Here is a 27,576-nt window from a genome sequence, read left to right on the forward strand (position 1 = left end):
CGGCCCCGCCTCCAGCACCGCCCGCGGCCCTTCCGGCGCGCTCCTGCAGCGCCGCGTCGGGGTTCGCTCTCGCCCGCTGCGGCCGCGTGCGTCATAGATGTGCGCGCGGCGTCACGCACTACGTCCTTTACCTGGGCGGGAACAGCAAAATGGCGCCAGAACTAGTGGCGGGCTGAGGACGCTGGCTCCCCTCGAAGACGGCCCTGCGGTCCCCGGGCCGCCCCGGCCCCTTCCGGACATGGAGGACGTGGAGGCGCGCTTCGCCCATCTACTGCAGCCCATCCGCGACCTCACTAAGAACTGGGAGGTGGACGTGGCGGCCCAGCTGGGAGAATATCTAGAGGAGGTGAGTGCCGTCCCGGGGAGTGGCGCGGGGCGGGGCGGCGGGCGGGGGGCTGCTGGGCGGCCCCGCCCCGCCTCCTCGTCCGTGTCCGTCTGGCGCTGTCCTCAGGCTCGTTTCTTTTTTTCCAAATCCATCTCTGCCTCTGGAAGTCATCCCTTATTAAATTAGCCTGGAGTTGTCATCACAGGTCGCTACCTGTTCCAGAGCCGTGAAATGGATTTCATGGGTGGTGACAAGCATTTTTCTGTAATGTAACAGAATAGACTAGAATTTATGTACGTGTCTGGGTATTTGAGACCGCTGGATCACGGTGAAAGAGAGTTTTTTATCTTGGATTCTGAAACCGGTTTCAAGCTACTGTCATGTTCTACTCGTCAGCATTTGGTTTTTATTTACTTGACAGCCGAGTCTAGGCCTTGTTAATGTGCTGTCTGCTCCCTTTCTGTACTTCGCTTTCACATTGCAGCTCACTTGGACTGCGATCAGCAGTGACGTCTATCTTGGCAAATTCAAGGGACGCTAGAAGTGTCACCTTATTCAGTTTAGCAGTATTTGTTGGGCTGACCACTCCTTTTTGGGTACAGGTTTACGTGCTCTGATTTTTTTCTCCCCATGTTATTTGCTTACTGTTTCTTTGCTATCCAATCTCTTAAGTGTTTAGCTTCTCTGGGCAGGGCCTGGGCCATCTTCTGTATCTCCCTTAAATAATCTCACTTGTTTCCCTGATTTTAAATATCACCTGTATGAGGACAACTCTCAGATTTATGTCTTCATCCCAGATCTTTTTTCTTTCTTTTTTTTTGTTTCTTTTTAGACAGCACGAGGTGGGGGGAAAAGCAGAGGGGGAGAGAGAAAGAGAAAGAATGTTAGGCAGGCTCCACACTCAGCATGGAGCCTGACTTTTTGCTCAGTCACATGACCCTGGGATTATGCCATGAGATGCTCAACCAGCTGAGCCCCCCCAGGCCCCCCAGCAAATCTTTTTTTCTGAATTTATTTTGTATATCCAGCTGCTTACCTTTGACATTCCTCTTAGACATTCCACAGAAGCATCTCAGTTTTTTTTTTTTTTTTTTTTTTTTAATGTTTACTTATTTTGAGAGCAGGGTAGGGGCAGAAAGAGAGGGAGAGAGAACCCAAGCAGGCTCTGTGCTGTCAGCGCAGAGCACCATTTGGGGCTCAAACTCAGGAACTGGGAGATCATGACCTGAACTGAAACTGAGAGTCAGACACTTAACTGAGCCACCCAGGTGCCCCAAGCATCTCAGATTTAATACATTAAAGTGGAGCTTTATATTTTTTTGCCCTAATCTCGGTCTTCCTGATCTTGCTAAATAGCACTACTGTTCAACAAAAGGTGAGAACTAAAAGCTGTTTTAGTGAAACTCGGTGAATTCTGTCAGTCGCACCACCAGAATTTCCCTTGAATTCATCTGTTTTCTACCTGGCTCAGATTCATGTAAAACCTTCCTTCCTAGGCTCTGTAACAGCTTTTTTTGGCCCCATCCGATTCACGCTCCATCCAGTAGCAAGTGTGACTGCAGTGGCGCCTCAGAGGCTTCTGTGCCAAGACTAAAGCGCAAACCTTCTTTTCTGAATCTGGCCTTGCTGACTGTTGTAGCCTCATCTTGAGCTCCTCTCCACCTGTTCTTTAGAGCCAATCAACCTAAAACACTGGGGCTTATTTATTTATTTTTAAGTTTATTTGTTTAATTTGAGATAGAGAACCAGCAGGGAAGGGGCAGAGAGAGAGGGCCACTGAGGATCCGAAGCAGGCTCTGTGCTAACAGCACTCAACCGACTGAGCCAGCCAGGTGCCCTCCCCCCCTTTTTTTTAAATAAGGAACTTTATTTATTTTATTATTATTTTTTAGTTATCTCTACACCAAACCTGGGCTCAATCTCAGGACCCTGAGATCAGGAGTTGCATGCTCTACTGACTGAGCCAGCCGGGTGCTTCTGGAGCTCATTCCTGACTGAGGGTCTTTGTATTTTCTGTTCCCACTGGGGAATACTCTTCACCCATTTATTTTTATGATTAACCACCTCTTATCCTCTGTGTCTCAGGTTAAACGTCAGGTGAGCAGCCTGTTTAAGATAGTTGTCCTAGTACCTTACGTTTTTTAGGATGTTTATCACAAGCTCTTCTTTAACTTGTTCACTTGTTTAACTCTGCTAGGGCAGGAACCATGTGTATACTCTGTTCCCTTTGCATAATAATAATAGAATGCCCAGCATATAGTAGGGGGCGTTGCATTTAGTAGGGGGCATAGAATAAGTGTTTGTTGGATGAATACTTGATCTACTGATCTACCTTCTCTGCTGGGACACCTGGACTGCTGGGAAAATGCAGAGAATTGTGCTGGGTGGGGCTACTGTGAATTCAGGTTTCCACATTGGTCAGGGTGCCTGGGGATGCTTGGTAGATCTACTTCCTGGCTTGGTCAGCTCCCTTCCTGCTTTTCTTTGCTGTTCCAGACCTTCTCTGCCCTTTAAAGTCCTGATTCCCTGCTTCTTGTTTTGTCTTTCTCCTCCTTTCCTTTTCCATGCAGCTACCAGAAAGTTTTTTGTTTTTTTTTTTTTAAACACATCTTACCACGTTGCTACTCTCGCAGAGCACCATTTGGGGCTCGAACTCAGGAACTGGGAGATCATGACCTGAACTGAAACCGAGAGTCGGACACTTAACTGACTGAGCCACCCAGACTCTTTCATCCGTTTATTTTTTTGTTTGTTGTTGTTGAGTGTCTGCTGTATGCCGAGAATCATGTGAAATCCTAAGAAAATAGTGGCAAGCAAACAGTAGTCCCTGCTTCACCCTTGTAGGAGAACGGATCCTGAAGAAGTAACGACATAGGGTCGTTGGAACAGGTATTAGTTCTACAGGGAGGTTAAGAGATAGGCTCACAGTCCTAATAGGTGGCAGAGCAGAGGCCGCTGTCCTCGTCACTGTGTCTTTGTGCAATCACAAACATGAGAGGTTCAAAAGAAAAGTTGAGGGCTCCACGAAGAGTTTATGTGGGGGACTGAACTTTGTTTGGGATGAAAGGAGTTGCCTAGTCCGAATGAGCTGAAGAATGTTCCACGTGGAGAGAAGATAGGTTCCGAGGTTGTGAGGTGGGAAAGTGCTTGGCTCCATGGGGGACCTGGAGAGGTAGCCCTGTGTGACTGCCGTGCAGTGAGCAGGGGAGGGTGGGTAGCTGCAGAGGGAAGCTGGTCAGCCAGCGAGGCTCTGTTTGCGATTTGGGTTTTTTCCCTGAGAGTGACAGAAAGCCATTAGGGTTCTGAGTGGAGTGAGGTAATTCTGCCTTGTGTCTGCAGACAAGCGCTGGCTTGTCAAGAGTGGGCTGGAAGGGAGTGAAGGCGGGGGGAGAGCCCAGTTAGTGCCAAGGGCCGGGCAAGAGGTGGGGCCGGCTGAGCAAGAGCCACAGCCACTATGGAGAGGAGCGGACAGTTTAGTCAAAGTGGAGCATGGAATTGGCAGGGAACTTGGCATAGGTTGAATGGGGAAAATGAGAGAAGAAGGAGGGAGCTGAGACTTGCGGGTTTTTGGACGGGTGGTCGGGGGGATATCGAGAGTTCAGTGTGGGCCCGCCCGGTACAAATTTTGGTTAAGACATCCAAATGGGGTTTGAAGAAGGCAGCTGGACATATGGATTTAGGCTTAGATGGGAGGTTCAATCTGGAGCATGCATTTGGGAGTTGTTAGAAGGTGGATGGAGTGTGAGGTCCTGGGAGTGGGTGAGCCAGCCTAGGCTGAGAAGAAGAGGGCCTGGGTGGCCCGGCTACCCTCTGCTTCATAGTCCCTCCTTTCAGGGAAAGCCCTTCACTTATTTCCAGAATGTTTGCACTCTGTCAGACTCTCATGTTTCACTGACCTGAAAAACTCCCTCTATCCTTCAGGAACTGGTAGAGGTGGTCCCTGGGTGGTGTCCTCCTAGACTCCCTCTCCATAGTGTCTAACGTCTGACCTTGCTCCCCAACACGCCCTGTGCTTTGGACATGTTTGCGTGATACTCATTTTCCTAAATAGTGGACACCCGGGTCGGCTAACTGCCTTTGTGGGAGTGGTTGCTCTTCCTAAAAGGCCTCTCCTTTCATCTGCCTGGGGAGTGTGTCTTTCAGGCTTAGTTCTGATGTCAGCACTTGGTTCGTTCATGAGACATTTACTGGACACCAGCGTCAGGCCGTGAGGTAAAGGCTGCAGTTGCCCTACAGGGAGGGAGAAGTCCCTGGCATCCGAGCCAGGCATCCGAGCCAGGCGTCCGAGCCACACTGCTGGGTTCACACGGGGCACAGCTGGGGGCAGGTGTCCTAGGCACGTGGAAAGCAAAGGCAGAACTTGAAAAAACATGTTGGGCTTCAAAGTGCCGTTTGCTGAGAGACGTGCAGGAGAGGGGCCAGGTTCTGGGGAGCCCTGGTTTCAGTATGGAGAGAAAAAGTTTGGGGACATTTGGATGCGTTGGGGTTGCTCTAAGCACAGTCCCGCAGCTTAGGGGAGAGTGTTGCCGCAGATGGGTCTGGGACTTGTTGGCATGTGGTCCGTGGACACTGACATTCAAGGGGTGATAGGAGCTGGGGCTCGGGAGGTTAGGGGTTGCACAGGAAGGAGGGGGACTCACCTGTAAGTGTTTCCTTAGTTTCTGCTCAAAGGATTGAGGCCCAGAGTTTTGTCTCTGTCTTCCCCACCCCTGAGGTTCCCCTTTCCTTCTCTCAGGGTGAGGGATCTTCCTGCCCGATTCTGTCCAACTTGTGCCTTGACTTAGATGGGCTCAGTGCGGAGCGTCTCCGGGGAGAGACTCCCGTGCAGCTCTGGCCGTTTGTGGCTGATACACTCCAGGGGCCTTCCTCTTCTAAACTAGTAGGTCTGAGAGGTTACGGGAAGTAGGAGAAATCACAAAGGCCCGCCTCCTCACTCCAAGCAGAGCCAGAGTGCCAGGAGGAGGCAGGGGCGCTGGGTGAGCTCTTGGGGAGAAGCGTACCCAGGTTTCGGCTTCCCAACGCCCTGGTGTTGTGTTTTGCAGCTGGACCAGATCTGCATTTCTTTTGATGAAGGAAAAACCACCATGAACTTCATTGAGGCAGCGCTGCTGATCCAGGGCTCTGCCTGTGTCTACAGTAAGAAGGTGGGCCCATCTGGCTGCTGCTCTTGCCGTTGCAGCGTCTGGTGGGACTGAGCTTGACTGTCCTGCTGGGGCAGATGGCAGGCTCACCCCTGTCTCTTACCTTCCTTGCCAGCACCTCCTGTCTCCCTCTTCCTCAGCACCTTTTAATACAGCTTGGATTTATAATTGAACGATTATAACCGAGGAACAGTCTTGGATTTATAACTGCAGGGCCTGCTGCTAATGCTAAACATCCAGTGGTATACAGGAGAACCCCACGCAGCAAAGAATGATCCAGTCCAAACTGTCAGTAGTCCAATCGTCCAGAACCCCGTGTAGAATAAGAGGAAAAGCAGGATGAAGGGAGCATCCTGAGAAAACCAGTGTTTAGGAAGTGCTCACAAGAAGGAAAAGTGAGAGAAAGGTAAATCAAGACAGTGTCCCGGAAGACAGAGCAGTAGAGAATTTTAAGGGGGAAGAGAGAAGACCGTAAGACCCAAAATGTTGAGTTCAGTGAATTGACCCACACCGGAAAGGTTTTCAGGTGTCCAGTGGGTATCCTGGAAGGTCACCAGGGGTTTTAGGGAGAGAAGGACCAGACTGTGGGGTGGGGAGAGGTGTGGAGACATGGCGTGACCCCTTTGGGGGAGAGGTCACTGGAAGGGGGGACAGCGAGGAAAGCAGCAGTCCTCCGTTCAGGCTGTGGTCCATCTCGTGCCCAGCTCCTGGACACCACCTGCACTGGTGAAATCACAACTGGGCAGGGGGCAGGTATCAGTGACAGCCAGCGCTGAAGGGTGGGGGTGGGGCGGCGGATGCAACAAAATCCCAGAAGAGGTAGTTGAGGAACGGGTCAGGACCGTGGATTGACAAGCCTGCCTTGAAAAAAAGAAAAGGCACCTCATCTCAGGATTCTGGAGGAGGAAGTCAGTACTGATGCACAGAAGTTGGGCACAGCCATTTGGGGAGTTCCTGCCAAGGGCCCCAGTTTTCATAATGGAGAATATAAGTCAGCTGTTAAGAATCAGCTACTACGTAGGAAATTTGGTGAAAGTTCACAATGCTTGCTGAGGGGAATGCAAACGAAAGACTGACAGAAGGCACAGACCGTCCGCGCATCTTGCTGTCTGCAGGGGCACGTTTGTGCCCTTTTCCTCCAGCGGTGCGTAGCCGTCCCCTAGGGGGCAGCACGGAAAAGTGCTCAGAATTGAGCGGACTCAGAATTGGCGGTGTAGTGGGCGGGAGAAAGACAAAAGGTAAGAGTTCAGAACTGTGTTAAGGAACTTGATAATGGGGTCCAAACTAGAGAAGGGCCGTGAGCCATCTACATTCAGTTCCAATGGCACAGGACACGGATTTATCTCTGGGCACCATAAGTTATTAAGACAGTTGAAGATTTCGCCGGTTACGTCAGATTCCTACATCCTGTATTTGTCCTGAGAAGGAACGTCTGCAAGTGACTTTGAAAGCATAAAACGTGAGGTGACAGACGGAGAGATGTGTGGTAAAGCAAGTGTAGTGAAACGTTGACGGAGTCTGGGAGGTGGGGGGAGTGCGAGCTCTAGACGAGCACTGCCCAGCAGGACTTCCTGAAATGATGGACATGGTCTGTGACCTGTGCTGTCAGAGACGGTAAGTACTCGTCACACGTGACGACGGAGGCCTTGAAAGGTGGCCGGTGTCACTGAGCACTTCTGAGTTTTACTGGCTTTCCGTTAACTTGAACTTAAAATTGGTTGACTCACACGTGGCTAGTGGCAGTGGGAATCATGCATCCCTGGGTACAAATCCCAGACCTACCCCTGATCCAGGCGACTTTCTCTCAGTTTATTCTACTATAAAACGGGAACAGCAGTGACACCTAATTCAGACAGACTAGACGGGAAGAAGCACGAACACAATCCTGTATGTGAACAAACACTTGAAACGGGTAGTGCTTATTGGTCCTAATAAATGGGGCCCCTGTGATGAGGGGGCACCATCTCTTGTGCTCACCATTGTGTCCAGTGTCTAGTGCAGAGCCCCATACATGAGAGAAGTGCAATGAACGTTTGTTGCATAAAAAAAAAAAAAAAAAAAAAAAGGCAGGGCCAAGAAGAGGGGTTGCGTGTGCTCTGGGGTGGTGTCATCCCAGAGGGAAAGACCCAGAGGTGGTACACACACGCCCTGCTGGTCAGCCTCTCGGAAATCCTGACCGTTACCCTGTGACGGGGCAGGCAGGGACTCACGGGCTTCCGGAGATGGGGCGGTGGTGGCCCGAGTCTGCAGGCGGGGCGGGAAGGAGCTGCTGTGGGTGTCGGGCAGGAGCAGCACGGCGATGGGCCGGGGGGGCTGCACGCAGGCCGGCGTGCAGGGGCTGAAGACGGTCAGAGCTGGGTGACGACGGCCGTTCCTGTGGCTGCATGCAGCGTGGGGACGGAGGACGAGGAGAGAACCACAACTGATAAGACGTGCTCGTTTGATCGGAGAGGTCACTCTAGCAGCCACGTGGGCAGGACTTGTGCCGGAGGGTTTCGAGGGGACGGCGGGCTTCTCTGTGCACACGCTCGTCTCTGCGTCTCTGGTGGGCTGCTCCTTTCCGCGTCCTCACCGTCTGCTTCTGGTCACCAGGTGGAGTACCTGTACTCGCTGGTCTACCAGGCTCTCGATTTCATCTCTGGCAAGAAGTGAGTACTGGTGGTCTGAGCCAGCAGGTGGAGGCCTGAGTGTCTGGCCTGCCTGCAGCCTCCTGGACACCCATGCACTGATTCTCCCTCAGGCGGGCCAAGCAGCTGTCCTCAGTGCGGGAACAGGGGGCGGATGGGGACGCCAGTTCCGAGGCCCCCCAGGAGGCGGACGACCAGGTGAGATCTCTCGGGTGCGTGGCCACTGCCTGCTGTGCACTTGCCAGGCGCTGCTCCTGAGCTCTTTCTCCCCACAGTTCCTGTCGCTAGATGACCTCCCTGACTCCCGTGCTAATGTGGATCTGAGGAACGACCTGCCTCCCCGTGTGAGTCCCCCTCCCTCTGTGGGGCTGCCTTTAGCTGATGGGGGTGTTGGAAGGTGTCCTCCCATACGGTTTCCCACATGGAGCCCGTGGGGCCTGTGGCTCACCCACTCTTGGCCTCCACGCAGGAGATCCTCATCGTCCCTCTCCTGCCCATGGCCCTTGTGGCCCCTGATGAGATGGAGAAGAATGTTAGCCCCCTGTACAGGTACTGGCCTCAGCCTGGCTGAGGGGAATCAGATAAGGGGAGAGGGCTGCTTGGGAAGGGTCTCTGCAGTGGCTGTGTTTCTGCCAGCACAGCTGTCAGGGGGAGGTCCTGGCCAGCCGGAAGGATTTTAGGATGAACACGTGCACCGCCCACCCCAGAGGAGCCTTCATGTTGGAGCCGGTGGGCATATCCCCAACGGAGACGCTGCTGCCAAGGAACCAGAAGGGTGAGGGCTTGGATGTGGGGGCTGGGTGGGAAGGAAGGGACTTCAGGGCTGGACCCCTTGTCAGGTCCCCTGTGCCTGCCAGCTCTGGTCCTGCCTCCCTCCCCGGGTACCTGCTGTGAGGCTAGGTCTGCCAGGCCACATCCCCTCTGCCCCCTCTTTGCCCATAGCTGGCTCGGCCCCTGGGTGCCCGAGTCCTGTGACGGGTCTCTGCTCTCCTTCCCTTGCCCTGGCTCTGCTGGGCCCCTGGGAGGGGCCTCCTGGAGGGAGGGGCTGGGCTGACCCTGTCCAGTCCCCCATCTTTCGCAGAGGCTGAGGGGGCTGAGGAGCAGCCAATGGAAGTCTGTGTGTGCAGTTCCGTCCCTGTGCTCAGCGCCTCCCAGGAGCCAGGTGAGAAGAGAGCACCACAGTGGACTTGCGGGGTTGGGGTGGGGAGATGGGGCTCTGCATGGGGCCATGCTCCGCCGCCCCAGGGGTGAGGTGCGGGGAGCAACGAAGCCTGGGTTCTTTGCACCTGGACCTAGGCCTCCCTCCCCACCTCGGCCTCACTGCGCTCTCTTGGTCTCGTGACTGCCCTCTGGCCGTTCTTGGGCCTGTGAGGTTTGGACCTAGCCCTGGGCGCGCACGGATGGCAGCCTTTCAGGAGGAAAATTGGTAAAACGAGCGAAATGAAACCGTGGCATGGCGAGAGGCGTGGTCATACCACTCCGGGTCTAATGAGTGGGGCTGAGTGAGGGAATCGGCCTTGCAGGCTCTCCGGGGTGTTGGCCAAGGCCAGCCTCCCATCTGCTGTCTGGCCTTGGGCTTCTCGGGGCTGACCGGTCTCTTGCTCCCCTGCCCAGGTACCTCTCCGGAAGGCCCGCTGCCTGGAGGTGGCGACGAGGATGAGGACGCAGATGGGGCGGTGGAGCTCCCTGAGCCCATGGCCCCCGACGTCCCTCCCGAGCCCCAGGAGCCCAGGAGCCCGCAGCAGGTGGGGGCCCTGCGAGGCCTGCGAAGGCCCCACGCTCCGGGGGGATAGGTGGGCCTGGGGGCTTTGCCTCTGGTCCTTGCACCCAGCCCTTTCGGGTGGTGCCTTCTACATCTTTCCTCTTTCGGACCAGAATAGCTGCTGCTCCTTAGAGAGGTGGCCTAGGGTTCAAGGGTCTGAGCCCTGTGGTCATGGTACCACCTAGGGTGGCAGCTGGTCTCCCAAGCTGACTCCCGAGATCAGGCTGGTGGGAGGGGATGGGCTTTGGAGGCTGTTGCTGCCCCTTCCACCCCCGAGGGTTGGCTTTGTGTTCCTGCCTGGAGCTCCAAAATCTTTTTATTAAAACAAAAATCCTGGTACATACAGGAGAAACGTTAATATTTGTTAATTTTGATTGGTACATACATGGATGTTTATTGCAGTCTTTTTTTTCTTTTTTGGTATTTTTTAAAGGAAAAAAAACAGTACCCCATTTTACTAGTTTGTGTGTTCTAAAATTTTTCCTAGAGTGTTTGTTTTCCTTAAGAGGGTCCTTCTGCAGGGTTCTTGATGTCCGACCCTAGAGCAGACTACTGGGGTGCCCCAGCCTTGGGTGGAGGAGGGGAGAGGCATCCCTGGGGCTGTTTCTTTGCAGAGTGCTGCCCAGCCCAGCAGGTGTGTGCTGCGGGAGCGACGGGAGCCTATGTCCCTGCTGAAGGTGAGGGTTAGTGGGGCTCAGACCCTCCCCGGCAAGGAGGATGTGCTTTGGGGCTCTGCTGCCCACCCCTCACTCCTGCTAGCTTTCAGAGCTCCGCATGCCTGGGCTCCTAGCTGGAGGCCCTTTGTGCTGGCTCTCTTTTCCAAGGAATCTTCCTTGCCCCAGAAATCGAATCCCCTCTTGTGCTGCTCTGGGGAACCTCTCTCTGGTGGGTCACCCTTGGGTCCTGGATTGAATGTGGCCAGCCCTCCTCTGTGTCTGGACTTCTGGGGGGAAGGTGTACATCCCCTGCTCCCACCCCAGGGTCTGCTTGTACTCTTTGCTCAGGAGACCCCAGACCCCTGGCAGAGCCTGGACCCCTTTGACTCCCTGGACGCCAAGCCCTTCAAGAAAGGTAATTGGGTGGAGGGACACCTTCACTCGGGCACCTGTGGCTGGGTTCTCCGGAGCACTAGTGGTAGATGAGGGTGGGGGCTGTGCTGCCTAGTGCGGTCTGCACTTGCTCCTAGGGCTTGTGGGTGCCATCATCCGCCCCAGGGCCTTTAGTTGTGCACTGAGACGTAGCCATTTGCCCCCAGGTAGGCCCTACTCTGTGCCCCCCTGTGTGGAGGAGGTTCCAGGACAGAAGCGCAAGAGGAAGGGTGTCGCCAAGCTGCAGGACTTCCACCAGTGGTACCTGGCTGCTTGTGAGTGGGTGTGGTGGGGCCGGGCCAGGGCAGGAGGGTCCGCGTGCAGCTCACGGGGACCTGGCTCGGTTCCTACTGACCAAATTCTCTTGAAGATGCCGAGCACGCTGACAGCAGGAGGCCCCGGCGAAAGGGCCCGTCCTTTGCAGGTGAGGTCAGGGTCGTGTGCGCACTCTGCTGAGTGCCTGCCTCCCCTCGGCCTGGGGGCACCCAAGGCTCTAGGTGGACCGGGGAGGGGGGCTGGGCAGGGCGTGGGAGTCCCTCTTACAAGGGCTTTGTGTGTAGACATGGAAGTCCTGTACTGGAAGCACGTGAAGGAGCAGCTGGAGACCCTCCGGAAGCTGCAGAGGAGGGAGGCAAGTACTGGCCACCGTCTGGAGCCCGCGTGGTCCCAGGTGGGAGACAGCAGCGTGCCTCATAGATGCTGTCTGCACGCAGGTGGCGGAGCGGTGGCTGCCGAGGCCTGAGGAGGGGCTGTGGCCTGTGGAAGAGGACCGCCTGGAGGATTCCCTGGAGGATCTGGGGGCGGCAGGTGGGAGCCTACTGGGACGGGCCAGGGTGGGGGCTCGGCATCCGCTGCCAGCCAACCTGCCTCCTCCTGGGCCTCTCTGTCTGCCAACAGATGACTTTCTAGAGCCTGAGGAGTATGCAGAGCCTCAGGAGGCAAAGCCTGGGGAGGCCGCGGACCTGGGTAGGTCTGAGAGTGAGCTGCTGGCCGGGGGGGGGGGGGGGGGCCGCTCCGGGCCCCTGAGGACGGCGGAGGGGGGAAGCGGTGTGGCCCGTGGCCACAGAAGCTCATAGCTGCCCCTTTCCCAGAAGCAGAGGCCGTGCCGGCATCCCTGAGCTATGAGGAGCTGGTCCGCAGGAATGTGGTAGGTCCCAGTCGGAGCAGGTGGGGGCGCTGGGTGCGGGGCTCCTGCACAGAAGGTGGCAGCTCCTGGTCCCGCCCTAGGAGCTCTTCATCGCCACGTCTCAGAAGTTTGTGCAGGAGACGGAGCTGAGCGAGCGCATCAGGCACTGGGAGGACACCGTCCAGCCGCTGCTACGGGAGCAGGTGAGGGAGGGGCTGGGCCAGGCCCTGACTGACAGCTAGGGACTCCCCTGCCGCCTGCCTGGGTTTTGCCCCGGGATCTTGCCCCTCCTTCTTGCAGGAACGGCACGTGCCCTTTGACATCCACACCTATGGGGACCAGGTGGTCTCAAGGTTCAGCCAGCTCAACCAGTGGTGTCCCTTCGCGGAGCTGGTAGCCGGCCAACCTGCCTTCGAGGTGTGTCGCTCCATGTTGGCCTCCCTGCAGCTGGTGAGTGGCCTGGGGAGCCTGGGAGGGAAGCGGTCCCCGACTCTGCTGACCCCTGATCCCTGTAGGCCAACGACCACACGGTGGAGATCACCCAGCAGCCGGGGCTGGAGGCAGCCGTGGACACCATGTCCCTGAGGCTGCTCACCCACCAGCGGGCCCACAAGCGCTTCCAGACTTACGCTGCCCCCTCCATGGCCCAGCCTTGAGCGGGGAGCATTGACGCTGACGGGTGGGCTCTGGAGCTCCGTCCCCCGTGGGCGCCGGGCATCGCGTCTGCTCGCTCGACCCTGTTTCCTGGCTGGCCCAGCCCAATAAAATGGTGTCGCCATCCCACTTAGTCTCAAAAAACACTCCTGCGCTCTGCAGGCAAAGGGCTGCGCTGCCCTGCCGTGGCCTCCTGGGGCCACCGACGACGCAGACCACAGGCACACACAGCTCCATCACACCCTCTTTAATGACCGGGTTCAGTGCAGGACGCTGCGGAAGGCAGCCATGTGGCGCCTCACGCTGTCTGCGATCTGCTCTGCTGATCTGGCCCGGCTGTAGTAGTCTGTGAAGAGGCCGTCAGGGCTGAGCAGGTAGATGGCAATGGAGTGGTCCACGATGTAATCCTGATCCTCGTCCTTGGGGCCCGCGCTGTAGTACACTCGGTAGCTGCGGCTCACTCGGGCCACCTGCTCAGCAGAACCGGTCAGGCCCAGCAACCGTGGGTGGAAGTCCTGTACGTAGCGGGCCATGGCTGCGACGGTGTCCCGCTCGGGGTCCACAGTAATGAAGACAGGCTGCACCGGGGGCAGGCCGGGCTCAGCCTCCAGCTGCCGTACCACCTGCACCAACTTCTCCAGCTCGTCTGGGCAGATGTCGGGGCAGTGAGTGAACCCAAAGTACATCAGCACCCACTGACCCCGGAAGTCGGCTTTGCAGCGAGCCCGTCCCTGGTGGTCCAGCAGGCTGAAGTCACCCTGGCCCACAGCCGCCTGGCGCAGGGCCTCTGTCCGCTGTTGCTGCCGCCGCTGCTCCTTCTCAGCCCTGGCAGCCAGCCAGGCCCCACCCAGCCCAGCCCCAAACAAGGCGGTGATCAACAGCCTAGTTCCAAGCCCGGGGCCCTGGGGCCGGCTCTGCCTGCCTGTGTCTCCAGGGCCCTGCCTTGACAGGAGCCGACACCTCACATGTCTGGCCTTGCCTCCCGGGGTCCAAACGAGGGCTGGGGGCTTCAGATGAGAGAGCCTGTGCCAAGCCTTGGGTGCCAGAACCAGCAGCAGCATGGACCTGACGCTCCTAGGAAAGAGCACAGTTGTCAGGAGCCTGCAGTTGCCTCTGCCTCCTGGGTCAGCCCCCGTTGGCTCTGGGGAGGCTTGCCACCATCTGAAGGACCAAGCCTGCACGGCAGCTCACAGCTGCTCACCTAGTGCTCAGGATGCCTCACCCATGAAAGGTGTTCTCGAATGCCCATGCTTGTCACTCCTGTCCTTCAGCTGGAGAGGCTAAGTCTGTCTCCTCCCACCCTGGTCCTGTGCCTGCAGCTCTATGGCCCGGGGAGGCACTCCACACCTCGCCGGGTCAGCTGATGGGAAGCATTCCAAGTGCATGCCTTGCCTGGGCTCCTGAGCATGTGTGTCGTTTTGCAATAAACCCATTTCTTGAAAGGAGGTGGCCGGGTCTCTAGCTTTAACCTCCAAAGATGGGCTCCTCCGGCCCTTCTGCGGCCTGCCAGCCTTTCACCACTTTAACTCTGTGCCCCCTCCCCCCGCGCTCAGCAGCAGCCCTGTGCACCCATGCCGGTCCGCCCACGAGGAGCCCGGGCAAGTACCCACCGACGCCGCTCCAGGCCGAGCTTTCCTGGTGCTCTCACCCCGAGAGGAATGAGGTTTCCACTGGTCACGAGCGTCCCCACCCCCCTTCACAGCCAGGATCCTGACACCAACTTCGGTGTCCCCCGTGTCCTTCTCACAGGAGCCCCTGGAAATTTGCTAAGTGGGGGCCTTAAGACTCCCCCTCACCTGTTCGTTCAGCTGCTGAGAAGACCCTCGGGAGGATTCCCAGACTTCTGGTCTCCGCCCACTTCCGGATGGTTCCCGGGGTTGCGCTCTGGGCTGGATGACCCTTGGCACGTCCCACAGCCTCTCTCCACCAGCTTCCTTCTTTACGTACGCGCTCTGCGCAGTGCACGCGATGTGCCTGGCAAGCGAAGGCAGCCTGTGGCCTTCCTGGGCCCCTTTTTTCTGGGAGCCCCACCTCCAGGGCGCCCTCCCGGACGCGCACCTGTAAGGTCAGAAAGCTGGACACCGAGCACGACCCAGTCTCCTCGGAACCCGGCGTAAGTACCGCGACTCAGGGGACAGCCCCGCTCTGCCAGAGCTCGTCACCGCTGTAGACTCAACCACGCTGCACTAGCCGAGTCGACAGGTTCCTGCGCTACCGGTGCGCTCAACGCCAGCGCGCACGCTCATGGGCATGGCGCACGCGCAGACAAGCGTGAACGTCCCCGCTCCCCAGTCCCTGCTTCTCTGCGCGCGTGCGCAAAAGGTGGCGGGCCCAGCGCAGAGTTGGGCGGGGCGTCTCCCTGGCCCCGCCCCTTCGCGCTCCGTCCCGCGGCGGCCCGGCTTCCCACGGAGCCACTCCCCCACTTCCTCTCGGTCTCGCCGGCCTTCCTGAGGTTTCGCCGCGGCCGTCTGTTGCGCAGTGTGTCGATCGGCGCGCGCGGGCGGCGGCGGGAAGAGGTCGGCAAAGGACGAGGGGGTGGCGAAGGGCGCGCGGTCCGAGGGCACGACGACCCCTGCAGGGCCAGCCTCCGGCCCACGCCGACCTGCAGTTCAGCTTCCACCTCCCGCCGGAGTGGATGCCTCGCGTGGCTGCGCCCGGATGAGTTGCGCGGTGCCGGCCGGAGGCGGGGGGCCAGGGGTGAGAATCCGGGCTCGGGGAAGGAAAGGGGATGGGAACTCGGAGAAGGGAAGGGGCCTGGGTTGGTGGGGAGGGACGGAGGTCTCCCGGCGCCCACTGTCCACGGGCACGTGCAGCTCCTCCTCCTGGCGCGGGCGTCCGGGAGCATAGGCCTGGAGCCAGGCCCAGGTCCAGGCTCTGCTCCCGGGCATCCACTCGAAGCGCCCCTGGGCCGGGCGGTCCTCCAGCTCCCAAGAGGCACATGGGACCAGACTGCCAGAGTCATGAAGGGGAAGTTGAGCTCACGTTAGAAGACCTACCCAAACAGGCCACAGCCACACTGGGATTCCCATAGGACACACGAACTCCAGCAGGCACAGGTGCTCCCCAGGACTCTTGCCAGCTGATGGGTGTGACTGGGGAACACTTCAAGTCCACCACCGGAGGGGATGGGCTGTCCACCATCTTATGACTGAGGACGGAGGGGGTGGTGACGCAGAGGGGTCTGGAGCTTTTTCGGAGATGTGGCGTGTGAGAAGTGAGATGATTCATTTTCAGAAACACCAAATAAAAGTTGTGCTGTCTACTTAAGAATAGGTTTATAACCTATTGGAAATATGTATGAACCTCCCCCCGCCCCCCGCCGGAGTCCCAAACCCTTAGGCACTTCACTTCCTGGTTCTTCCCCTCTCCTTTTGCGGCCTTATTTTCTTGGGCTTTGCAGTTAGTGTGCACCAAAGAACTGAAGTCTGCCTCACCTCAGGGAATGTACATTTGTTCCAACCAGACTACTTTGTGCCTTCCGTGGGCAGAGGCGACCTCTGGGGAAGGCTGTAACCTCTGTAGTACTCACCAATGAAGAACAAGGGGAGGGACTTCACGCTAGGAGATAAATTGCCTGCTGTAACCGCCCTGAGTGTGCCTGTCGGTTAGACACCGCTCTTGCAAGAACGTTGATTAGAGCCTGGCTTCACTGTGCTCTGAGTCTCCGTGTCCTTTCTTCGAGTGGGTCGGTGGGCTTATTTCTCACAGGGGTATACTGACTCTTGGGTCGGTCATGAGGGTTTAGGGACCCTGAATGTTGAGGATCAAGTCCCCTGTTGTACCTGCAACGGGCTTGGTGGGTTGTGCATCAGTCAGGTCACCTTTCTGAGTTGGTGGTTCTTGTGATGGTACGCTGACCCTGGGGTCTATTCAGATCGCCAGTGATTGGGGGAAGTCCCATGGTCTCCTGATGAGAGGACCCTGACTGTGTGGGTCCGAGGTCAGGGGTCTTTAACATGCAGGAAGTAGACCTGGAGTCTGAGGTCAGGTTACCTGTGATGACTAGCAGGGTGTCAATGGTGACTGACACTCTGGCTTCATACAGGAGTCCATCCACAGGAACCAGCTTCTTGCCCTGACCCATAGGACTGCGCCCACTCCCTCCAGCAGCCCTTACATCTGGCCAGACTACCCTGCATCAGGACTTCCAGTGACCCCCTTCACTGACCCTGATCGAGGATTCATCAGCAACCATGACAGTGTCCAAGACCATGACCAGAAACTTCTGAACAATTCTGGTAATTTCTCATTAATGACTGGTCTGACCCGTCAGGTATAATGACCAATGTCCTGTGGCCCATTAAGGATTGATCAGAGAGTCCAATGGTGATTGTTATCAAGTCCCTATTAATGACTCCAATCAAGGTTTCACTGATGATGTGACCAAAGTTCAATGACCATCAGTGACCCATAAATAACTTTGATCAATATCCTCATTAGTGACCCTGATTAATGACCTATCAGTGATTCTTCAGAGATTCTGGCCAATATTACCATCAAGAATCTAGATCAATGACCAGTGGCCCACCTGTACCTGCTCTTAACTCCGGAGGAGGGTGAATCCAGGAATAGACTCCAGTTTATTGGCGGGGCTTCCTCCCCGGCCCCACCCCTCCCTGCTCCACCAGGGTACCTCAAACCACATCCGTTGATCATTGGTCCCTGCTGGGCAGGGATGCTGAGTACACCTGCACACCTACTCCTCCTCTACCTCCACCATTCTCTCTCACTTTCCCTGGTTAGGGCTTCAGCTGGAGTTAAGTATTTAGTAAGTAGTTGTATGTGCAGCTGGTGGAGAGGGAATGGAAAAGAAATTGTTTTGATTTGGTATGGGGAGTGACGAGGAGGAGGCTAGTACCTACCCCTAGGAGCACAAGTCTGGGGAACCAAGAGAGAGGAGTACCCAGCTCTTCCCTTGGGAGTCCTGAGTGGGGTACCCAAGGGGGAGCTGGAGAACTTGGTCCTGTTATGGGGGGGCTGATGGGGTGGGGGGAACCTAAATTCCATCCTGGGGGTGAGAAGCCTAGACCCCATCTTTGGGGGACTTTGTCTAGGCCAGGCTTGAAGTTGGAGATTGCCTGTAGGATGCTAACTGACCTGTTTGAGGTCAGACGTTCTGGTCTGGAGAGGAGGCATCTTCTAACCTTGTAGCCTATAGCCAGCCGGGTAGGTACGAGGTCCAGGCTGACCTTGTCACCCACTCCCCTTGTAGAATTTTGTTCATGAGTTGCGGGCAGAAGGCCTCTGGCAGCTCCAGCTGCTGCCCAGACTTGGCCAGGGCCTGGGGCAGCACCACTTCCTTCTTCAGATCTATGCCTCCCAGTGGCATGGCCACTAGCACGGCCTCTAGGCACGGAATACAGTGGTGGTGTAGCCATCACGGGGGGGGGGGGGAGAGTGTGGTGTTCTCACAGCGGCGGGTTATCTTGAGGTCACTGACAGTGCTGGGGCACTGTCCCCAGGACAGTTGTGGCGTCCCCGGGGGCAAGCGGTCTCGGGCTGACCTCAGGGTTAGGGGTGCCCAGAAGTTCCCACGCACCGATTTGCGCGCCCTGCGCGCTCCCCTCCACAGCGCGCAGGAAGCCCCGCAGGTCCCCCTAGCTCAGGGGGCTTTCGTCTCTCTTCAGGCGGATCAGACCCGGGAGTTGCTTGAGCTCCCTCCCCCTGAAAGGTCACCAGGCGCCCCTGGGCCGTGGATCCCTAGGACGCCATCGCTCCGAGCCTGCGGGGTGCGAGACCGCCGGACCCTGCGGCCGCCCTGTGTCCGGGTCTCTGCAGCAGGTGCACCTGTCCCGACCCTGATCCCGGTCTCTCCCTCTCATGTCCGCCCCCTCTGTACCGTGTCTGTGGTGCCCGTGTGCGTGTCTCCGTGTCTGGCTCCTACTCGTCGGCCTCACAGCCTGACCCCGGCCTGCACCTGTCCGGTACGGCGGCCCTCACCCATCCCTCTCCAGACTCCAGGCGGGTGCGGTTTGCCGTCCCGCGGCCACAGGACGGTGGGTGGGCGGGGCCTCCCGGACAGGCGGGACTCTCGGCCAATGGTCGCCCCAGGCCCTTCTGTCTCGGCCAATCAGGAAGGCCCGCGGGCGCGCGCCTTCCAGGACTTCCCGGGCCGGCCGGCCCGCGGAGCTCCGGGGACCTGTGGGCCCCAGCGTCCCGCCGCGCACGCCCCGCGCCCCGCGCGCCCGCCGCGAACACACAGGGGCGGACACGCTGCTGGCTCGGGAGGCTTTAAGCAAACGTTTGTGGGGCCACGCCCGCCCAGCGGGTCAGTCATCCGCGTAGGTCAGGACCCGGGCCAGGTGGTCCGAGTGCCGGATCCCGAAGCTCCAGCCGCCGGGCTTGCGGTGCTGTGGATGCAGGAGACGGCGCTGACCTCGCGGGGCCAGGCGTCCAGCTCCGCGCCGGGGAACCCCGGGACTCCGACCCTCCTCCCCTCTCCCCTGACCCTTGACCCGGGACTCCAGACCCCTTGGTCCACGTTGTAGGCTGCGGGTCCCGGATTCAGGGTGTTGTCCTGGGGGAGTGAATTCCGCGCCAGCATCGAGAACTGGGGGGCCCGAGACTTGTAGATCCCAGTGTTCACCACGTGGTAGGCGCAGGGACCCGGGGTCTGTGGGAGGGCAGCGGGGGCGCACTGGCCTTCACCTCTTGCTTCCTGACCCTCTGTGGCCCGCCGGGTGCACCCCGCGCTGCGCCGTGTCCCGCAGCCCCTCTCCCACCTTGCTGAGGTCCTCGAAGCAGCTGCCCACTGCGCTGCGGCCATAGATGGAGTAAGTTGGGGCCGAGACTTTACCGATGACACGCGGACCCAAGAGCGAGGGCACAGTGTAGGCCCCGGGGCCTGGGGAGGAGCCAGCAAGGGGTGGGGTCTGGGGCCGGGGTGAGTCTTCCTGGCCAGGCCAGGGTCTCCCCGCCGCAGCCTGGAGAGTGGTTCCCCGTCAGGGATAGGAAGGTCCACGGTGCTGGAATAGGCCTTTCTGGTCTCACCTGGGGTCTGCGGCTCCGCGTGGATGCCCCAGTTTCGGGTGGCGATGGTGTGCCGAGGCGCACTGGGGTACGTCGCGTTCCCAGCTCGTTCTGGGAAGTACCTGCCTGCGGGGCGGACCGGGGGTGTGGGCCGGGACCGGGACCGGGTTGAGGGCCTGGTGGGGACCCGGGTTGGGGGTCCTGGGACTAAGGTGAATCCGAGCCACGGTTTGTCAAAGCCCGGTGGGGCTTGGGGTTGAGATCCAGATGTGGAGGTACCGATTTTGGAGTGTTAGGGTACACGGGGAGGGGGCGTCGGGGCTCAGGTAGGGGGTTCCCGGGTGGGCCTTCCCGGAGGCGGCTCTGCCCTGGGGAGCCCGGGGTCCCAGGGGTCCTGACCGGGTCCCGGAGTGAGGAAGGGCGCTGCGTGGCGCGGACGGCCGTAGATGGAGTAGGCGGGGGTGCCGTCGGGGCCGCGCACGGTCATACGAGCTGGAATCAGGTGGCCGGGCCCGGGGCCGCACGAAGTCTGCTGCGTGGGGAGGCGCGCGCCGAAGGAGAACGCCGGGGCGCGGGGCCGCGACGGGTCGTGCAGGATGTAGCCTGAAGGAGCTTCCCAGCGTCACCGCGGGCCCCCGCTGCTCCCCGCCCCGGGCACAGTGCACCGTATCCCTCCCTCCAACAGACTTCCCTCCCTTCCGCCCTGCAGCCGGGTTACGGCGTCCCCTTGCCGGCACAGGCCTCGGTAGCCCCTCCACCCCCCGCCCGACGCCGGTACCGGTGTTCGGTGGCAGCATGTACTTGGGCCCCGGGCCTCTGTAGAGCGCTGCGATGGGGCCGCGGGGCCGGTGCGGCCGCCAAGGGCCGACCCAGACGTCCGAGCCCATGGCGCGCGAGGGTGGGGTGGGCTTACGGCCCGCGGCACCTGTGGACAGAAGGTGGCGGCCCCGGCCCCTCCACCCAGGACTCGCGCCGAACGCGCTTCTCCGCTCCAGCTCCTCCCGACTCCGGGGGTGGGGCCCATCCTGTATCCCGGGCGCCGGGAAAACAAACCGGAGCTTTCCCGGCTCGGCGGGGGGCGGCGGGGGGCCGGGCCGGAGCTTCAAGCCCCCAAAGTGAGTCCAGTAGGGGTGTGTGAGCGCGCCAAGTTTGGACTCAATCCTGGGGGGAAGGAATTCCCTGGGGTTCTGGGGGGCTGGGATATTTCAGGGGCGTCCGGCCAAGACACTGGGGCGAGGAGGCGACGTGGTTCGGAACCTGGTGCCCAGAGGGGCTCCAGAGTTGATGCACTAACCTGCTCTCGTGGCTCCCGGCGGGGAAGGCAAGGTGGGGTGCCCGGATGCCGGCCCCCTCCCGGCCCGACTCCCAGACCCCATTGTGTCCAGGTTCCGCCTCCTGGCAACGGGGCTGACCGCCCCTTACCCCAACCTGGCTCCGCCCCCCGCAACCCAGCCCTGGAGGCTTCTCCGCGGAGTCGTGGGCGGTGCCGCCGCCCTGCAGGCAGGGCCTTGCGCGGGAGCACTGGCCTGGCTCTTCGCTGGGCTTCAGTGCCCCCATTCCAGAAGTGTACGGGGCCCTGACAAATTCTCATTTAAAAACCACTGGATCAAAGAGAAACTCAAATGTGAAGTTACACGTTATGCATAAAACATTGCAAAGGTAGATCCCTCATGCCCAACTGTACAGGACATAGCTACAGCTGTGTTCAGTGGAAAACGTATAGCCTTAAATCACTTCATTATTTTTTAAAGTTTATTTATTTTGAGAGAGAGTGCTATCAGGGGATGGGCAGAGAGAGAGGGAGAGAGAGAGAATCCCAAGCAGGCTCTGCACTGTCAATACAGAACCGATGTGGGCCTTGAACCCAAGAACCCCGAGATCATGACCTGAGCTGAAACCAAGAGTCAGATGCTTAACTGACTGAGCCACCCAGGTGCCCCTAAATAACTTCATTATTAATGAAGGAAAAATTTAAGTAAAGAAACTTAGTGTTTATCTTACAAACAGAAAAAAAAAGCAATGAAGGAAATGAAAATAATGTGTCCATTTTACCCAGTTCTGCCAGTCACCTGCCTACTCTTGGAAGAGGGCAGGGGATGAGGAGTGCCCAGTGGTTTGTGGGAATTCTGGTCTTTGCCAAGGGAGCTCTGAGCCCAGTGTGGCATGGAACACGAGGCAAGCTGGGGATTGCTGGGAGCTGCGCGTCTGGGCCCTCCAGGGGGGACCTGAGGGCTGAAAGGGAGAGGCAGGTAGAGGGTGCATTGTCTAAAGAGAATTTTAAAATAACACTGAGGGTGTGCCAAATTGATCAGCCTTTTATTATCCTTATGAGACCAGCAATTCTAAAGAAGGTCAGAGAGAAGATACTCCTACCCCACAAATCTTTTGTTAGTGGTTTAAAAAGATACTGTGGTTACTGTTGAATTTTAATAGCATATATGTAAGTTTCAAGTTAGCAATTTTTATTACCTTTATTAAATATTGTATTCTGTATGGAAGTTAATGCAGACTCCCTACAAGTTGTTCTTAGGGGACTCAGTGCCTCATGCCTGGACATTCGAAACGGCTTTTGGAGCTCAAGGGGCAATTGTGTCTCCTCTCCCTGAGGTGACACATATTTCTCCTTTTAAGCCTTAGATTTGAGATGAGCAATGAGACCAGAGTGATTGCAAGAAGGAAGAAGAAACAGAACTCAGTTTTCGCACTTTTGTAATTCTGTGACCATTTGGAGTTTTTATTTGTGTTTAAAATTTTAAATAGTGAGGGACTCCTGGGTGGCTCAGTTGGTTGTGTCCGATTCTTGATTTCAGCTTAAATTGGTGAGTTCAAGTCTCGCATCGGCCCCGCTCTGACAGTGCGGAGACTGCTTGGGGTTCTCTCTCTCTCTCTCTCTCTCTCTCTCTCAAAAGAAATAAATAAATTAAAAAAATTAAAATACTGAGATAGGGCAAGGTGTACTATTTTTGGTTGGTACAAACTTTATTTCATATATGAAGTATTTTACTGAATTAGAATATTTTAAAAACAAAAATATTTTAAAATTGCTCATTTTAATTGCTAATTAAAGTAAAGAATGTGTCAATAAAATCATTATTGCTGCTTATTAGATGATAATTTCTGAAAAGCATGTTGCAGGCTACCAGAGGGGGTGTTGACAGAAGATCCCCCATAAAATCAGACACACCAGGTTGGTCCACCCAGACGTGGGATCTGGGGTGCACTGAGCTGTGAGCTGTGGGCTTCCAGGGGCTCCCAGCAGCTTGGCCATCCAGGGCCAGCATTTGAGTGGGAACCGGGACCTGAGTGGGAAGTTCCAGGACTGGTGTGCACCCCTGTGCCCCAGGACTCCCCATCTGCCCAGGACTCTGCCTGGACTCAGCCACCAGGTGCAGGAGCAGCGGCTGTAGAAAGACAGAAAGTCAGAGAAGGATGAGCTCCTAGAATGTGTGGGCAGAAAATGAGGGCTGGGGGCAGGACTAGATTCCTGGGGTTAGTGGACAGTGATGGGACCTGGTTTTTCCTCGTTTGCCTTTGTTTCTTCAGCCAATGAATCATTTATTTCCCTCCTCCATGGAAATAGCTGAATTTCTACCCAAGATATAAGCGTGGTGCATCCAGCTGTAAGGAAAAAGCCAACCTATGCAGAAAGACACACAGCCAGAAGCAGAGCACCCTGGATGCTTGTCTTATCCCAGAATGGGCTTGTCTTACCCACGCGATTCTGTGCCTTCCTGTATGATGACTTAACCAGTCCTCATTCATAGATATTTGGGTTGGTTCTGCAGCTTAAGATTGTGATCCCAGGTACTCTGAATTCTACTAAATTAATCTTCATAAGTTTACCCAAATAGTTCTTTAGGATAAACTTCCTAATGTGGGACTGCGGGGTCAAGGGGTTGATGATTTGGCGAATGTTGCCTAATTGCCGTCCTCAGAAGTGCAGCCTCCCTAGAATGCTCGCCAGTGAGGGTGCTGACTGAGGCTCTTGCTTGCTGTTGTGTCTCCAGTGGGTCATAAATATTTGATGAATAAATAGATTAATTTATACTTTCTTCAATGAATTGTGTTTCTTTTTCTGTACACACTAACCAGTGAAGGTTGAGATCAACCTTTTAAATAATGAGAGCCAAATATATTCCTAGAACATGTATTATGTGTCAGGCACTACACTGAGTGCTAATTTACTGAAATTATTTCATTTAACCCTCACAGCAAAGTTGGAGTAAAGTGCTATTATTTATTCCAATTTTACAGATTAGGAAACTACATGAAGGCATGAAGGGCTACATGCTTAGAGAGTGGTGGAACTGAGATTCAGATCCAGACTATCTGGCTCTCACACTCTAGACCCTTAATGAATCACACTGCCTCTATACCTTGGCCAGTCTGATCTGAAAATAAGGTCTTGTTTTGTTGAGATTTGCATTTCATTGGTTCTTAGGAAGAATGAACATATTTCATATATTTATTGGCCATATATATTTCGACAAACTGCCTGTTCACGTGTTTCTATCAAATTTTCTGTTGTTTTTTTTATATTTTTCTTATTGATTTGTAAGACATTTATTTAAAATATTTTATTTTCTGATTTTTATGTAAACATTTTTTAAGGTTTATTTTTGAAAGAGAGAGAGAGAGAGAGAGAGAGCATGAGTGAGGGCGGGGTAGAGAGAGAAAGACACAGAATCTGAAGCAGGCTCCAGGCTCCGAACTGTCAGCACAGAGCCCAGTGAGGGGCTTGAACCCACAGACTGTGAGATCATGACCTGAGCCGAAGTCGGAAGCTTAACCACTGAGCCACCTGGGCTCCCCTAAAAGATTTTATTTTTTTTTCAACGTGTTTTTTTTTTTATTATTTTTTTTTATTTTTGGGACAGAGAGAGACAGAGCATGAACGGGGGAGGGGCAGAGAGAGAGGGAGACACAGAATCGGAAACAGGCTCCAGGCTCCGAGCCATCAGCCCAGAGCCTGACGCGGGGCTCGAACTCACGGACCGCGAGATCGTGACCTGGCTGAAGTCGGACGCTTAACCGACTGCGCCACCCAGGCGCCCCATAAAAGATTTTATTTTTAAGTAATCTCTACACCCAATGTGGGGCTCAAACTCACGACCCTGAGATCAAGAGCTGCACGCTTCACCGACTGAGCCAGCCAGCACCCCAAGACATCTTTATGTTACATATTTTAATTTTGGGGGTCATATGTTTTCCAGATTTGTTGTTTTTCTTTCTATTTTGTTATTGGTAATCTTTTGCCGTACAGAAAAAATATGTTTTTACATAGTCCAATATGTCAAACGTTTCCTTTTGGGCTTCTAGCTTTGGGGCCCAGCAGCCCAACACTAGAACACTGTTCTATTGTTTATCCTAGCACACACACTCACACAAACCTATGATTTCAAAGTTTTCATCATTTGGAATTTATTCTGTGTGTAGTTTGTTTTTTTTTAATGTAAATAACTTTATTTATTTATTTATTTATTTATTTAATGTTTATTTTTAAGAGACCAAGGGAGCATGAGCCGGGGAGGGGCAGAGAGAGACACAGAATCGGAGGCAGCCTCTGGGCTCTGAGCTGACAGCACAGAGTCTGATGTGGGACTTGAATTTTTGAACTGTGAGATCATGACCTGAGCTGAAGTCAGATGCTTAACCAACTGAGCCACCCAGGCGTCCCTATTCTGTGTATAGTATGAGGGAAGAATATACTTTATTGTCCTCTCTTCCAATACCATTTTTCAAAAAAACATCATTTCCTTGATTATTTGAATTGCTAACTTGATCATATACTAAACTCCCCTAGGTTTGTTTCTGGGCTCTAAATTCCTATCTGTCTATCCCTGCACCTACACTGGAATGTTTCGTTATGGGCTTCTAGTGTCTTTTGATTTCTGATAGGGCAAGTCCCTTCTGTTTTGGCTTCCTTTCCAAAATTACTTGGAACATTTTACACATTTTTTTTTTCCTACGTGAATTTCTGAATGAGTTGAAATTGATTGAAATTGCATTGGCTGCATAGATTACTTTGGTGAGGATGGACTGGATTAAGGTTTTGAGTTCACCAGTTTAGGAACAGGTTATATTTCTGTAGGTCCAGGTTGGATCTGTTGTGACTTTGAGTAAAGCAGTGATGATGGAGAGAGAAGGAGAGAGTGTGGTTGGACATAGGTTTTGGTGGTAAAACTGACACGCTTTGGTAATATACTGGATGTAAGCGATAAAGGAAAGGTGGGGATCACTCGTTGCTTTTGGTTCGATGGACCGAGCAGTGTGCCACTTTCACTCCGTCCCCTCCCAGCACTAAACCCCTCCCCCCTTGTTTGCACCGACACTGCCCAGCACCCCCTACACCTCCCCTTTGCCAGCTGGTGTGGTGCTAGGTTTTGTCCATAGGGGGAGCCGGAGGGACACCGCAAGGACTGGCCTAGAGAAGGGCCTTCATTCCTTGCGCGCGCTGTTTGGTGCAGAGGCCAGGATCCGATGGCGGGAGGCGGGAGGCTGTCACCTGAGCAGCCCGGCTAGGCCGGCTGCGTCCTGCCTGCCCCCTCTCCAGTTTCTGCACCGTGTGGCAGCTGCTCTTGCTCGCCAGCTCAGACTCGCACCCTCTTTTCTTCTCCACCTGTGGAAGCCACACCCTCCAGAGAAGAGGAGCCTCACCCTTGTGGCAGGTGTGGGGCTCTTCCAGGTTCTGGGTTCTTCTCTCTGTCAGCCCTGGGTGTGCAGTTGGGAGCCTTGAACAACACGGGTGTGACCTGCACATCCCCTTATAGGCTGATGTTTTCAATAAATACAGCACAGTGTTGTAAATACTTTCTTATGACTTTCTGAGTAACATTGTAGCTTTATTGTAAGAATACAGCACATAATACATAAAACATTCAAGATGTGTGTTCCCCACTGTTTATGTCATCAGTACTAGGTAAATTTTGGGGGAATCAAACGTCACATGTGGATTTTTTCAGTGGGGGGGGGTCCCTTTGAACACTCTTCTATCTACTTGAGGGGGAATCTCCTTTTCTTAGTTAACACTTCTTCATCGCATTTTCTTCCTGTTCGCATTACTGGTGTGGTTTTGAATCTTCTGAATGGAACTCAGTTCACAGAAAATGGATAGAGAGGTCATTTCTGAGGTTAAGCTGATGGGGAGCGGGGCAGTTTGGGCGAGTGAATCAATCACGCTCGGTGCAGAAAACAGAAACCGCTCTCAAGTAGTTATGGCAGAAATGGATTTATTACAGGGGACACTACAAAATCTTCAGGTGGGCTGGTGCGCGTGGACTGAGAGGTGGCCCCTTGAGTCTGGGAGACTTAGGTAGCCGTGACTGTGAGGCCAGGAACTTGGGGCCTTGTTGTCTCTCTCCTGCCAACCGCACCCCACCCTGCCCTGACAGCCATCGCTGTGGCATTGTGTGCCCAGAGACTGCATGGCCACCCTGCCTCCTGTGTCGTCTCATGAGCGTGCATTTGATGCAACCACTCCCCTCGGAAGTCCCGCCGCAAGGGGGTCTGAAAAATGTGGTTTTTCAGCTTTTAGGTTCTGAAATACAGGAAAATGCATAGAAGCAGCTGATGACAATGGAAGTTGAATGCAACTGGCCGCTTCCAGAAAGGTGGAAAAATCAAGTCTTGATTTGAGCGTCTGAGGTTCAAGATGGCTATTCCGCCCCCAGCCGAAGATGTTAACTGGGGAGACACACGCACCTGGGGCTCAGTGGCGACGTCTAGCTTGGAAATGGGCCTGGAAAGCATCCTCAAGCCCTGGGAATGGATGGGATCCCTTAGAGCAGGGGCCACTAAGCCAGCCTGCCTCATCTACTGTTTTCTATGGTGGCTTTCATGCTGTAATAGCAAAGCGGAGTAGTTACCGGAGACCATATGACCTGC

At 55.6% G+C, this 27,576-nt stretch overlaps 4 protein-coding genes across 6 annotated transcripts in view; 1 reads left to right on the forward strand and 3 right to left on the reverse strand.

Annotated features, from left to right (window-relative positions):
* The window catches only part of LMF2 (lipase maturation factor 2), a 3,239-nt gene extending 3,144 nt beyond the window's left edge, over positions 1 to 95 (reverse strand). Inside the window, exon 1 of the mRNA XM_049626740.1 lies at positions 42 to 95. Coding sequence (XP_049482697.1) covers positions 42 to 95 — 54 coding nt within the window. The remainder of the gene's footprint in view (positions 1 to 41) is intronic.
* Positions 96 to 114: 19 nt separating this feature from the next.
* Positions 115 to 12,729, forward strand: NCAPH2 (non-SMC condensin II complex subunit H2). Of its 3 annotated transcripts, none has more exons than XM_049626616.1 (20): positions 115 to 346; positions 5,368 to 5,469; positions 8,059 to 8,114; positions 8,207 to 8,291; positions 8,369 to 8,437; positions 8,563 to 8,642; positions 8,735 to 8,868; positions 9,175 to 9,255; positions 9,708 to 9,838; positions 10,470 to 10,532; positions 10,860 to 10,926; positions 11,111 to 11,218; positions 11,314 to 11,367; positions 11,504 to 11,574; positions 11,657 to 11,750; positions 11,841 to 11,909; positions 12,035 to 12,090; positions 12,171 to 12,272; positions 12,370 to 12,486; positions 12,585 to 12,729. In XM_049626616.1, exons 1-20 carry the CDS (start codon positions 239 to 241, stop codon positions 12,723 to 12,725), a joined length of 1,788 nt encoding a protein of 595 aa, XP_049482573.1. In that variant the 5' UTR covers positions 115 to 238; the 3' UTR covers positions 12,726 to 12,729. The 3 variants fall into 3 exon arrangements, with proteins under 3 accessions (XP_049482573.1, XP_049482571.1, XP_049482572.1); XM_049626614.1 differs by having other exon boundaries at positions 118 to 346; positions 12,370 to 12,519; XM_049626615.1 differs by having other exon boundaries at positions 118 to 346; positions 12,038 to 12,090; positions 12,370 to 12,519.
* A 254-nt stretch (positions 12,730 to 12,983) lies between these two features.
* LOC125919748 (protein SCO2 homolog, mitochondrial) lies at positions 12,984 to 13,784 on the reverse strand. Its single transcript, XM_049626617.1, has one exon. The coding sequence runs from the start codon at positions 13,782 to 13,784 to the stop codon at positions 12,984 to 12,986; it is 801 nt and encodes a 266-aa protein (XP_049482574.1).
* A 5,156-nt stretch (positions 13,785 to 18,940) lies between these two features.
* ODF3B (outer dense fiber of sperm tails 3B) lies at positions 18,941 to 21,084 on the reverse strand. The gene is made up of 7 exons (XM_049626618.1): positions 20,987 to 21,084; positions 20,471 to 20,617; positions 20,092 to 20,295; positions 19,714 to 19,818; positions 19,446 to 19,567; positions 19,193 to 19,336; positions 18,941 to 19,073 (listed from the first exon to the last, which is right to left on the reverse strand). The coding sequence occupies exons 1-7, from the start codon at positions 21,066 to 21,068 to the stop codon at positions 18,993 to 18,995; spliced, it is 885 nt and encodes a 294-aa protein (XP_049482575.1). The 5' UTR covers positions 21,069 to 21,084; the 3' UTR covers positions 18,941 to 18,992.
* Positions 21,085 to 27,576: the final 6,492 nt, after the last annotated feature.

The sequence above is a fragment of the Panthera uncia genome, chromosome B4 (assembly GCF_023721935.1).
Source record: "Panthera uncia isolate 11264 chromosome B4, Puncia_PCG_1.0, whole genome shotgun sequence".
NCBI classification, from domain to species: domain Eukaryota; kingdom Metazoa; phylum Chordata; class Mammalia; order Carnivora; family Felidae; genus Panthera; species Panthera uncia.